We start from the raw sequence: 12,088 nt of genomic DNA on the forward strand, positions 1-12,088 counted from the left end.
CGTTCATCTTAATACATTTCAATTCGTTGGCGAAATCATAACGGCTCACTAGTCGAGGTACCCGGCTATAGCGTTCTTCCTTATCTAAGCTACGGACCTGGAAACATTTTTGTAGTATTAAACCGATTGAGCTGAAGAACATTTGCTCCACAACTTTTTGAAAAGCCCGCTAGAGATGGATAAAATTTAAAGGGTCACAGTTCCTAGCCTTATGCTAAAGAAATGTTTAACATTTCGATGGAAAGCTATAATTAAGATCTAAACACTTTACTTTGACATAATTGCTCTTAAAAATCTCTGCAATACCGTAGCTAAATTTAGTTATTGAGTACAGGTTTTTCGCGATTTCTTTAAAAACTGGTCGATTCTGAAAACACCCTCGAACTTGTAAGCATTTGATAATCCCCAATTTTTGACGTATTACACATTATCAAGAAAAATAATATTTTAGATAGTATCCGCAGCTTAAACAAATTTTTTTAAATTTATTTTAGTTTCCATTTTAGCATATTTGCAGCAGGTAGTATAATTTAATTCAACTAAAAATACAAATTTGTAACTTAATAATAATTTTAATCATATGTACACTCAAAATACTCATTTTACAATTGTTTGCTTAACATATGGCAACCGAACTTTTAGAGATAAAATTGAGAGTAAAACCATTAAATGACTGGCACATATGGCGATGTCTGATGTTTGTTAATAGTGGCTGCTTGTCGACAATATCAAGTTCTTAATTCGGCAATTAGCACCCAGTTATCGCTTCGAGTAATCTTCATTTTGATAAAGCTTATAAAACAGAGCCTCAATCTTTATGTCTAATTGCAGTTGTATACGGTATTGGGTAGAGCTTTAACTTTTACGTCCAAACGAATTTTATTTATCGACACGGTTGGAAGTGAGTGGGGGATGTCTGATTTTTGAAACCGACCGAGACGTAATTTCTGATTTACCTAAAAGGGAAAACAATAATTATGAGCATCGATTTAAAAGGTAAATAAATTAATAAGCGAAAAACAGAAATAAAGAGCGAAACAGAACTGTTATTATAAGCAAAGGAAATATATGGATATATATTAAATGCTACTGGGTGCTTAAACAATGAAGAACAAGAAAGAAAGTTAACTTCGGCAAGCCGAAGTTTGTATACCCTTGCAGTTATAATTATTAAATTTAAAAATACAAAAAATGATATATATATTTACATGAGTCGTTCTTCGCCCGAATAAAAAAATCAGGAGAAACCTTTTTATTTGTTGGTTATTCTTTATTAGAACGTTGGAAAAAGTCTAATTGTATGTTACAGAATTGGTTAGAATGAAACCTCGGTTTGCGTCTTAGAATTTACTGTTAGTGCATTAGGTGACGCAATCGCAAGTGGATGATGCGATCGCCACTTCTTTGTTTATGTTTACATATTTCGGTCTTATTAGATTTTGCGATCTTATTGGATTTTTACGTTTATGGAATTACGTCATTGTTGACGTTCGGACCTAATCAATTTTCTTTGTTTGTTTGCATTGCGGGATCTCGAGCTTCGTATCGTTTTTAATCAAAGCCGAAATTGGCGATTCTGTTTATTTGTGAACGCTTTCGTTCTTTGAACTGGTGGCCGTTGAGAAATCACAGTGCAGATACGTCACTCCCCCATCACTTAGACAAAATCATATGGTTATTTATGTGATTTTGGGGTATTGCTTTGGTATTTCTTGTAACTCTTGTGTTTCTATTGTTGGGTCGTCACCTTTTGTGTTATTGTATTTTATAAGTATTCTTTTACGTATTTCCTTTAATTTATAAAGTAGGTACAGTGATATACTTAATATTAAGAGACCCAGTGTTACAATTACAATTATTTTGTAAATCTGGTTTTCTTTATTTTGTTCAAAAAATATTTCTTTTGCTTGTATGTATGATATTGGGTCTAATTTGGTGACATTATTTCTTGTGTATATGTTTTGTGTGTAGTCAGAATTATAATTGCTTATGGATAAATCGTTAATTGCAATTGAGCAATTGTGTATTTTGATCATATTGTTTCCTTCAATTACAATTTCATTTTTAATACAATTTTGATTTAGTATAGATTTTGACAAATTCCGTGTAACTATAATATTTGGTTCGACATAATTAATTTGGGTAGTTAATAGCGTTTTGTGTACTAGTATATGTTTGATTACCGAGACCTAAAAGACATGTGTTGGTAACAGTTTTTTTTTGTTTCTTTATTATACAAACTATTTCTGTATACGTAATATTTGTTTTGGGTGTTATCTTGTAATATTTTATTATTTTCATCTGGATAAGGTAATATTTTGTATACGGGAAGTTTCTTTATTTCTCTGGGTATGTGGGATATAATTCTAATTTCGTTTGAATCTGACCTAAGCCAAGTTGAGGCTTTTATGTTCAGAAGTATCTCAGAATTAATGTTTGTCCTAATTATGATAATGTTTATTCCTAATCTTGCTAACTGCATTCCCATTTCCAGGTCTTCAATGTATTCTGCGAAATGTTCTAAATTAAATACCAATAATTCAAGAATTTTTTCGTTTTCGTTGTATTCGAGATGCTTGTTTATTATATCGATGCCTTTGTTAACTGTATCGATTATATTATTTAGTTCGTTTACCTGTACACTGTTTTGAGCTATTACATTGATTTTTTCTTCTAATTCTTCTTTATCATTATTATCCAATGTTCCAAAAAGATATTTGTAAGCTGTTCCTACAAAATTAGCTAATCATCTTTTGTTTCTCCTAACAATTATTAACCCATTCATTTCTCTTTGTAGTTTTTCCGTTAAGTATTTAATCTGTTTTATTTCCTTAAAGCCAAACGCTTGTGATAGAAAATTTTTGTATGTTTCTTCCGTTTTTGTAATATTAATTGTGAGGCAATGGTATTCAAAACTATCTGGGATGTTGATTGTGTCGGTCAAAAATAACAAATAGCCATTGTATGATTTTATAGGGTTAATTTCTATAAATTAGTTGTTACCCATTGGCATCATTAATATTAACGTTGATGTCAGAAAGATAAAAGTCAAAGCGCTGGGTCTTGATCTGGGTCCTCCTGCAAATATTTACTTTTATTAACTTTCTTTTGTCTCTGGAAGTTTGTTTTGTAATGTTTTATTTTTCGATCTCTGTTAGTTTCCTCAAAATTATCATTATCTATTTGTTTTATATTTCCTGTCTTTTTATAAGGATTGTGTAACTTCCCTTGAATTATGGAAGCCTTTCTAAATTTGGTATTTACCTCAAATTTTTGTCGTTTTTTATTAAGTTGTTCTATTTTAGCTTCTTTTATAATTTGGCTATTATATGCAATGGTACCTGCATAAATAAAAATATTAGCTGGTGTTCTACCTGTTGCATTGTGTTTTATTTATGATTGTAAGTATACAGGATTACTTCCATTTTGATAAGTTTATTTTCCGTATTGTCGCTGGTCTCGATCACACGTATTTTTTCGTTAATTGTTTTGTGTAATCTTTCTACATCTGATACTCCATTTTTGTTGTTATCTGAATATGTACGTTTTCTGCGTCCAGCCAATTTTTAAGCGATATACTCATAAAAGCACTATCCCTATCTGTTTTCAAGGTTCTGGGTTTTCCCATTGAATTAAATATTCGAAAAAGTCCTCTTTTAACTTCCATCCAGTCCTTTCCGTTTAATTCAATCGCGCTTCCAAATTTGGAGTATAAATCAGTACAAGTTAGGTAATTATACCCGTTACTCGTAGAGTAAAAGGGTATACTAGATTCGTCGGAAAGTATGTAACAGGCAAAAGGAAGCGTTTCCGACCCTATAAAGTATATATATTCTTGATCAGGATCACTAGCCGAGTCGATCTAGCCATGTCCGTCTGTCGTCCGTCCGGATGAACGCTGAGATCTCGGAAACTATAAGAGCTACAATACTGGGATTAGGCATGCAGATTCCTGAGACTCCTGCGCAGCGCAAGTTTGTTTCAGTAGAGTGCCACGCCCACTCTAACGCCCACAAACCGCCCAAAGCTGTGGCTCCTACAGTTTTGATGCTAGAGTAAAAATTCAAACTGAAATGAATTGTTCTCATCAATACCTATCTAAAGCATAAAAACAGGTTACCACGCCCACTCTAACGCCCACAAACCGCGCAAAACTGTGGCGCCCACAATTTTCATTTCCAAAATCTGGACAAGTCAGTATGGGATCGTTTACAATAAGATGTTTTAATTTATTGAATGCCGCAATAAATGTATCATCCTTGAATGTCACTTTAGAACCAGCTTTTAAACATTTAGTTAAAGGCTTTGAAATGTCTGCGAAGTTTGTAATGAATTTTCTGTAATAACCGCAAAGACCAAGAAATGATTTTATTTCTTTTGAGTTTTGGGAATTGGAAATTTATTGATTGCCTTAACCTTTTCAGGATTTGGCATTACACCGTTTGGTCCAACTATGTGTCCCAAAAATTCGGTTTCTTTTTACAAAAATTCACATTTGTCTTGTTGTAATTATACCCGTTACTCGTAGAGTAAAAGGGTATACTAGATTCGTCGGAAAGTATGTAACAGGCAGAAGGAAGCGTTTCCGACCCCATAAAGTATATATATTCTTGATCAGGATCACTAGCCGAGTCGATCTAGCCATGTCCGTCTGTCCGTCTGTCCGTCTGTCCGTCTGTCCGTCTGTCCGTCTGTCCGTCTGTCCGTCTGTCCGTCTGTCTGTCCGGATGAACGCTGAGATCTTGGAAACTATGAGAGCTAGGCTATTGAGATTTGGCGAGCAGATTCCTGAGCTTCTTACGCAGCGCAAGTTTGTTTCAGTAGAGTGCCACGCCCACTCTAACGCCCACAAACCGCCCAAAACTGTGGCTTCTACAGTTTTGATGCTAGAGTAAAAATTTAAACTGAAATGAATTGTTCTCATCAATACCTATCGATTGACCCAAAAAAAAAGTTTGCCACGCCCACTTTAACGCCCACAAACCGCCCACAAACTTCAAAAAACCGTAAATATGAACGCGGATATCTCGGAAACTATCAAAGATAGAGTATTGGGATTTCAGATTTAGATTCCGTAGCCTTGTACGCAGCGCAGGTTTGTTATGCGAATATGCCACGCCCACTCTAACGCCCACAAACCGCCCAAGCCTGTGGCGCCCACAATTTTTATGCTAGATAACAAATTTTAACTGAAATGTATTGGTCTCGTCAATACCTATCGATTGATCCAAAAAAAAATTTGCCACGCCTACCCTAACGCCCACAATGCTTAAATCTGTCTTCCGCCGGTAGGTGGCGCACTTAAATCTCGCTTTGCTGCTTGCATATCTCCATTTCCCTTTGGTCCCTTTAGCTGAGTAACGGGTATCTGATAGTCGAGGTACTCGACTATAGCGTTCTTCCTTGTTTTAGATTAGCGTTTTTAAGTTTTTCAAAAACAATTTTTAATGAAGTAAGGTGTTCGTCAAGGGACGTAGAGAAAACAATTATATCGTCCAAGTATACAAGGCAATGCTTGTTTATTAATTCACGAAGGACATTGTTCATGCATCGCTGAAAAGTTGCAGGTGCATTTTTTAATCCAAATGGCATTCGTGTGTACACGTAGTGTCCGTACTTTGTGGAAAACGCTGTTTTGTTTATGGAATTTTGGTCCATTTCGATCTGGTGGAAACCTTTAGCCAAATCAATGGTGGTAAAGTATTGACACCGTCCTAGCTTGCCTAGTATTTCGTCCATATTGGGAATGGGAATTTATCACTAATAGTGATCTCATTTAAGCCCCTATAATCTACTACAAGTCTAAATTTTTGTTTACCTGAAGCATCTTTCTTTTTTGGTACTATCCACAATGGGCTGCAATAAGGTGATTGGCTGTGCCTAATTATTCTTTGCTTTAACATATCCTGTATTTGAGACTCAACTTCTTTTTTAAATGAAAAAGGATACCCATACGGTTTTTTATAAATTGGATTTTCATGATGAGTTTTTATTTTATGCTTAACAACATTCGTAAAGGTCAAATTCTCACCATCACGATATTGAATGCATTTATATTGGTTAATTAATTTTAATAATTTAACTTTTTCTTCTTCATTAAGGTGTTCTAAACGATAATTTTTTCCCTCTGCCAATTCATTTTGAACAGCATAATTTATTTCATCAGTATAATTTTTTGATTTTAGCAATGCCTCAAAGTCATTTATTTGTGTTGCATTTTTCAAACTATTGTTTTTGTGTAAAAAAATGCGCCCACTAATAGTAGTGCGATTATTTAAATAATCAATATTTGCCTGGTTTGCCTCTAGTAACTTTCGTCCTAGTAGTATGTCATAATTGAAAGAAAATTCGTGAATATAAATTATTTGTTCTTGAGTAAATAAACTATTAGATGCAACTTTTACAAATTCATTTAGTTCATAATGACCTGTCATAGTGCGTATGATTGTCGGATCTTTATATATGCTCCCGTTAAGAAAATTCTTTTTCATTAAGTTGATTGATGATCCGGTATCGACGAGGCAACGATAATTATGATTATTTATAGTTATTTCTATGTATGTAATTGGTCCGAGGCTTGCATTTGAAAATTTTCATTTTCATCATAAACATCTTCTTTGTACTCTTTATTTTGTTGATAATTTTCGTCTACTTGCATTCTTGATTGTCCACTATTACTTTCTCTGACTCTCTTTTGTGATTGGTTGGGTACTGAGCCCAATCGTCCACTTGGCTGTTGGCTTTGATTCATTGTATTATTTTGCTGTCCCTGAATTAAATTTCTTCGAAACTCTTGGTAACTTCCCCTATTTTGGTCAAACGTATTATTTCTGTTATTCGATTGGAACCTATAATTTTGTGGAACCATTCATTGGGGTTGATTGGGGTGTGGTTGAATTGAAAGAGCTGGGTCAGGATTAAATTGTTGGGTGTTGTACAAATTAGTGTAAGGGTAGGGGTTACGTGTAAAATTAGTTTGTTGTTGCTTTTGAATTTTATTAACATTGATGTTATAATGTTTTAAATTTTCATTTTCTTCGTATAGCCCTTCTTGCTGAGCCGCTTGTTTCAGTTTAAGTAATGTCGAAATATCGCTTCTTGCTAATGTCATAAAAATTCTGTCAGGTAATTTTCGTTGTATTAGGTTCTATGTAGTCCTAAACATTGCTTCTGTGTACAATATTAATTAATTTGGACTTCCCTCAAGTTCTAATTTGTTGCCTATAACTAACTGTTTAAGCTCGATCTCATTAAAAAAATTTCTTAGGTTACCTTGAAAATTAGTATTGTATAATCGCCTTAATAGTTCCTCCACAGGGGTTTGCGTTTTTACTCGCCGATTAGGGCTGCTCTAAGATCTGGCCAGTTGTTGACTTGTAGAACTTGCAGAATCCTCTGGAGAACTTGCAGAATCCTCTGGGCATCACCGGTGATTTGAAGTTCAATTGCTCCAAATATAACGCTTGTCTGTCGATACAGACGCAAAAGGTAGTTAACTCTTCTGACAAAGGTTCCTAGGGTAGATGGATCTCCTTCAAACGTTGGAATATTCCGGATCTGGAACAAAAGCTCATTTAAGTTTTGCTCCGTCAATGGATTGGGTGCCACACCAATTTGTGGTTGCCCTTGAGCTGGTGGTTGTTGGTTCATTTTGTTGTGTTTAATTAAATTCCACTCAACTTTATTACTGACCGAATTGGATTTATTCAGTAGTCGATTGAAATTTAATTTATAATAATATTTTTTCAGTGCCTTTAATTTGCACTTAGGTTCTTTTGGGGATCTCTTAGTTGCACTTCCGAGCTAGTCGAATAAATTGGTTACTTGTGGGCAATTCCGCGCGCTGATCTGGATATCCTAGTAGTTTAGAAATATCCTTTTAATTGATCAGTAAGCTCCCGACTTTGTTTTTTTGCAAGGATATTTTTTTTTAAAGAGATCCTACCGACTGCGAATAAAAAAATCAGGAGAAACCTTTTTATTTGTTGGTTATTCTTTATTAGAACGTTGGAAAAAGTCTAATTGTATGTTACAGAATTTGTTAGAATGAAACCTCGGTTTGCGTCTTAGAATTTACTGTTAGTGCATTAGGTGACGCAATCGCAAGTGGATGATGCGATCGCCACTTCTTTGTTTATGTTTACATAATTCGGTCTTATTAGATTTTGCGATTATACTTGATTTTCACGTTTATGGAATTACGTCATTGTTGACGTTCGGACTTAATCAATTTTCTTTGTTTGTTTGCATTGCGGGATTTCGAGCTTCTGTATCGTTTTTAATCAAAGCCGAAATTGGCGATTCTGTTTATTTGTGAACGGTTTCGTTCTTTGAACTGGTGGCCGTTGAGAAATCGCAGTGCAGATACGTCACTATATATATGTGTATATCATTATAGTCGTCCGATTTTTATAAAATTAAATTCGAAATTCAGGACTAATTAAAAAATGTTATATCCAAGCGTAGGAGGTTATATGTTAAACAAGAAAGGAAGTTTACTTCGGCAAGCTAGGGTTTGTATACCCTTGCAGTTATAATTTTTAAGTTTAATTCGAAATTCTTAAAAAAACAAATAATGATATTCCCAATAAAAACACAGAAGCTATAATTTGTTTCATATTATTTTCGCACTAATTTTCCGACCGTTCCTATGGCAGCTATATGATATAGTCGTCCGATTTTAATAAAATAAAATTCGAAAGTCGGACTATAGTCCGACACACTCAGACCTCAATGGGTCCATTGTGATACCGCATGATCTCGTTTTTTTTTTCCTTCTCTAGGGTCCCGTTTCTAGTAGTTTCAACCTGTGTTAAGCTGATCAGCATGTCTTCCACCCGGAGGATTTAATAAAGGTACTTATGTTTTTGAGATTAATCTCCGATATTTCGGTAAGATCGTCGATAAAGGTACTTCTTAAGTGTTTCAGTCTGAGTCTGCATAGGGCTGGGCAGAAGCAGAGAAGGTGTTCTACCGTTTCCACTTCTTCCTCATCCCTACAGCTTCTGCAGAAATCATTTTGCGGGGCTTTTAGCCTGCCGGCATGTGCGCCAACAAGCCAGTGGCCTGTAAGAGCTCGAATCAACAAGCCACAGTCTGTGCGGCTGAGTTTCAGTAACTCCGAGGTTTTTTTGTTGTTTATCACAGGCCATGTCTGGTGAGAGATACTACACTGTGGTGCGTTTTGCCAATGGGTGTTGTTTTTATATTTAGCTTGCAAGTAGCCATGGGCATACCGACATTCTCCTCTCCTGGGAGGAGAGGCTTGGTGGTGCCCTGCCTGGCTAATTCGTCCGCTATGCAGTTGCCTACGATGTCCCGGTGACCCGGAACCCATATTAGGCTGATAGTAAACTGATTTGCCATCACGTGGAGAGATCTGCGACAGTCTGCTATTGTACGGGAGTTGGTGTTTGTCGAGTAGATCGATTTAATAGCCGCTTGGCTGTTACTATATATGTTTAGGTGTCCTCTTTGGAGGCTAAAGTTCCCTAAACAGGTTAGAGCTTCTTTTATAGCGTGGAGCCTGAATGAAGGGAGCATGAATGACTTCCTGATAACTAATTGTTCGGAGTATACAACTCCGCCAACGTGTCCTTCCAATTTGGAGCCATCTGTATAGAAACAGATTGCGTCAGTCGTGCCCGGTCGGCCATGCTCCCATTCCTCTCTATCAGGAATCAGGGCCTCAAAGGGTGTGTGACTATATTCAATGGACTTGCATAGATCCGTGATCTTCGGAATCGATTTATCATGCTGGAGAATTTTAGCATGGCCATAAAATTGGGGTTTCCACTGCCCTATGTCCCTCAGTCGATTAGCTGCCGATTTGGCCCTTTCCATGCCTGCTAAGTCCAGACTAGGGAGGTTCAAGATCGCATTCAGCGCTTTATTCGGGGTGGTTCGAAGGGCTAAACTAATACACAAAGCCGCCATTCGCTGTACTTTGTATAGAGGAGTCAGTCATTGTTTGTGCAAGGCGGTCCACCACAGAGCCACTCCGTACAGTAGGATTGGCTTGACTACCGCTGTGTATATCCAGTTGACTATTCTAGGGGATATGCCCCATCTTAGCCCAATTGCTTTTTTGTTGTTTGTTGTTTAAGCCCCATTTGAGGCGCTTATCTAGTACTAACCCCAAGTACCTGGCGTAATCGCTAAAAGAGAGATTACAATTGTTTAAATTGGGTGGGTTAAGTTGTGGAATTTTGTATCTATTTGTAAATAGAACAAGTTCCGTTTTCGAGGGATTTACCCCGAGTCCGTTCGTTATCGTCCATTCCGATAGTATTTTAAGTTTAGCGGTCATAAGATCGCAAAGTGTTTGTGGATATTTTCCATTAATGATGATGGCGACGACCTGACAACCTCCTCTTTCCAGAATCCGCAGTAGTTTATTTACTGCGATATTCCACAAGAGAGGTGATAGTACACCTCCTTGCGGGGTGCCTCTGTTCACTAGTCTAGTCTGGGTTGAGGTCCCTAGTGTGGCTGTGACCATTCTGCTTATCAGAAATTTATGGATTAGCCTCACCATTGGCGGCTCAACCCCTAGTTCTGTGAGAGATTCTGTTATAGCAGTGGGGAGCACGTTATTGAAGGCTCCCTCTATATCCAGGAAGGCGATCAGTGTGTATTCCTTGATGCTGAGTTACTTATCGATGCTGCTTACCACCAAGTGTAGCGGCGATTCGGTTGACTTACCTTTGGTATAAGCGAGCTGTGCTTCTGATATTTGTGTCGGGTCTACGGTGGCCCTTATGTGTAGGCTTATCAATCTTTCAAAGGTCTTAAGCAGGAATGATGTTAGGCTTTTTGGCCTAAAATCGTTTGCTCTGGTGTGAGTGGCCTTCCCTGCCTTGGGAATGAAAACCACCTTTGTTTCTTGCCATGCTGTTGGTAGTTCTCCTACCGCCAGGATCGATTGGAAGATTTTTTTCAACCAGCTTATGGCTATTTGTTCTGCTTGTTGGATGTGAGCCGGTGTTATCCCGTCCGGTCCCGGCGATTTGTATTGTTTGAAACTATGAATGGACCATTTTATGTTGCGGTCTGATAGGAGTGGATCTAATTCGATTCCCTCTCCTGCTCCTCTTTTAGGAGGATGACCTGTTTGTTGGCTCCCCGGGAAGTGAGCGTCTAGGAGCAGATCCAAGGACTCTTTACTGGAGTCCGACCATGATCCATTTGCTTTTTGAAGATAGCCCAATTTTCCTGAGCCTTGCGGCATCAGTTGTTTTTTCTATGTCAGAGCAGAAGGTCTGCCATGCCGTTCGTTTTGCTCTTCTAATGGCCTTTTTGTAAGAGGCTAGTTCATACAAGGTGAGTTCCAAAGTAAACAGGACTTTTTGAATGTAGCGCCCTCTAGTGGCGCCATCTATGTGTCAACTTGTGCGTTAGAATCTGCTATCGTTTATCGACTTCCATTAAAAATTTCATGACATTTCATCTATTGAAAGTGAGGTTATTGCGTTTTAAGTGTCAGTATGTTTTTGTCATCAGTGCGAAAATGAGCTTCGAACAAAGAGCCAACATTAAATTTAGTTTTAAAATTGGTAAAACTTTTACCGATACGTTTTAATTGATGAAACAAGTTTATGGCGATGATTGCCTATCCCGTAGCAGAATGCACGAGTGGTTTCAACGTTTTCAAAGTGGTCGTGAGGACATAAATGACGGACAAGCCGAAACCCAAAAAATCGCGCCTGAAGAAGTCAAAAGTGAAGACAATGCTGATTTGTTTTTATGATTCCAAGGGTATTGTCCACCAAGAATTTTTTCCACCCGGCCAAAACGTTAATGCGGTATTTTACCTTGGAGTTTTGAAGCGTTTGGTGCGCCGAATTCGACGTGTTCGGCCCGAATATCGCGAAGATGGAAGTTGGCGTTTGTTGCACGATAATGCGCCGTCTCATCGATCGACGCTTGTGTCCGACTATTTGACCAAAAATCACATTTTAACCATTAACCACTCCCCGTATTCACCTGATATGGCACCGTGCGACTTCTACCTTTTCGGAAAAATGCATTTGCCGATAAAAGGAAAGCGTTATGCAGACATAGAGGCCATTCAAAAGTCTTGCACCGG

At 37.3% G+C, this 12,088-nt stretch overlaps 1 protein-coding gene across 1 annotated transcript in view; it reads left to right on the forward strand.

The window, feature by feature from the left end:
• Positions 1-850: 850 nt before the first annotated feature.
• The window catches only part of LOC119559389 (putative inorganic phosphate cotransporter), a 31,837-nt gene continuing 20,599 nt past the window's right edge, over positions 851-12,088 (forward strand). The window contains exon 1 of the mRNA XM_037872449.1: positions 851-996. Coding sequence (XP_037728377.1) covers positions 978-996 — 19 coding nt within the window. The 5' untranslated portion in view covers positions 851-977. The remainder of the gene's footprint in view (positions 997-12,088) is intronic.

The sequence above is a fragment of the Drosophila subpulchrella genome, unplaced genomic scaffold, assembly GCF_014743375.2.
Source record: "Drosophila subpulchrella strain 33 F10 #4 breed RU33 unplaced genomic scaffold, RU_Dsub_v1.1 Primary Assembly Seq24, whole genome shotgun sequence".
NCBI classification, from domain to species: Eukaryota; Metazoa; Arthropoda; class Insecta; order Diptera; family Drosophilidae; genus Drosophila; species Drosophila subpulchrella.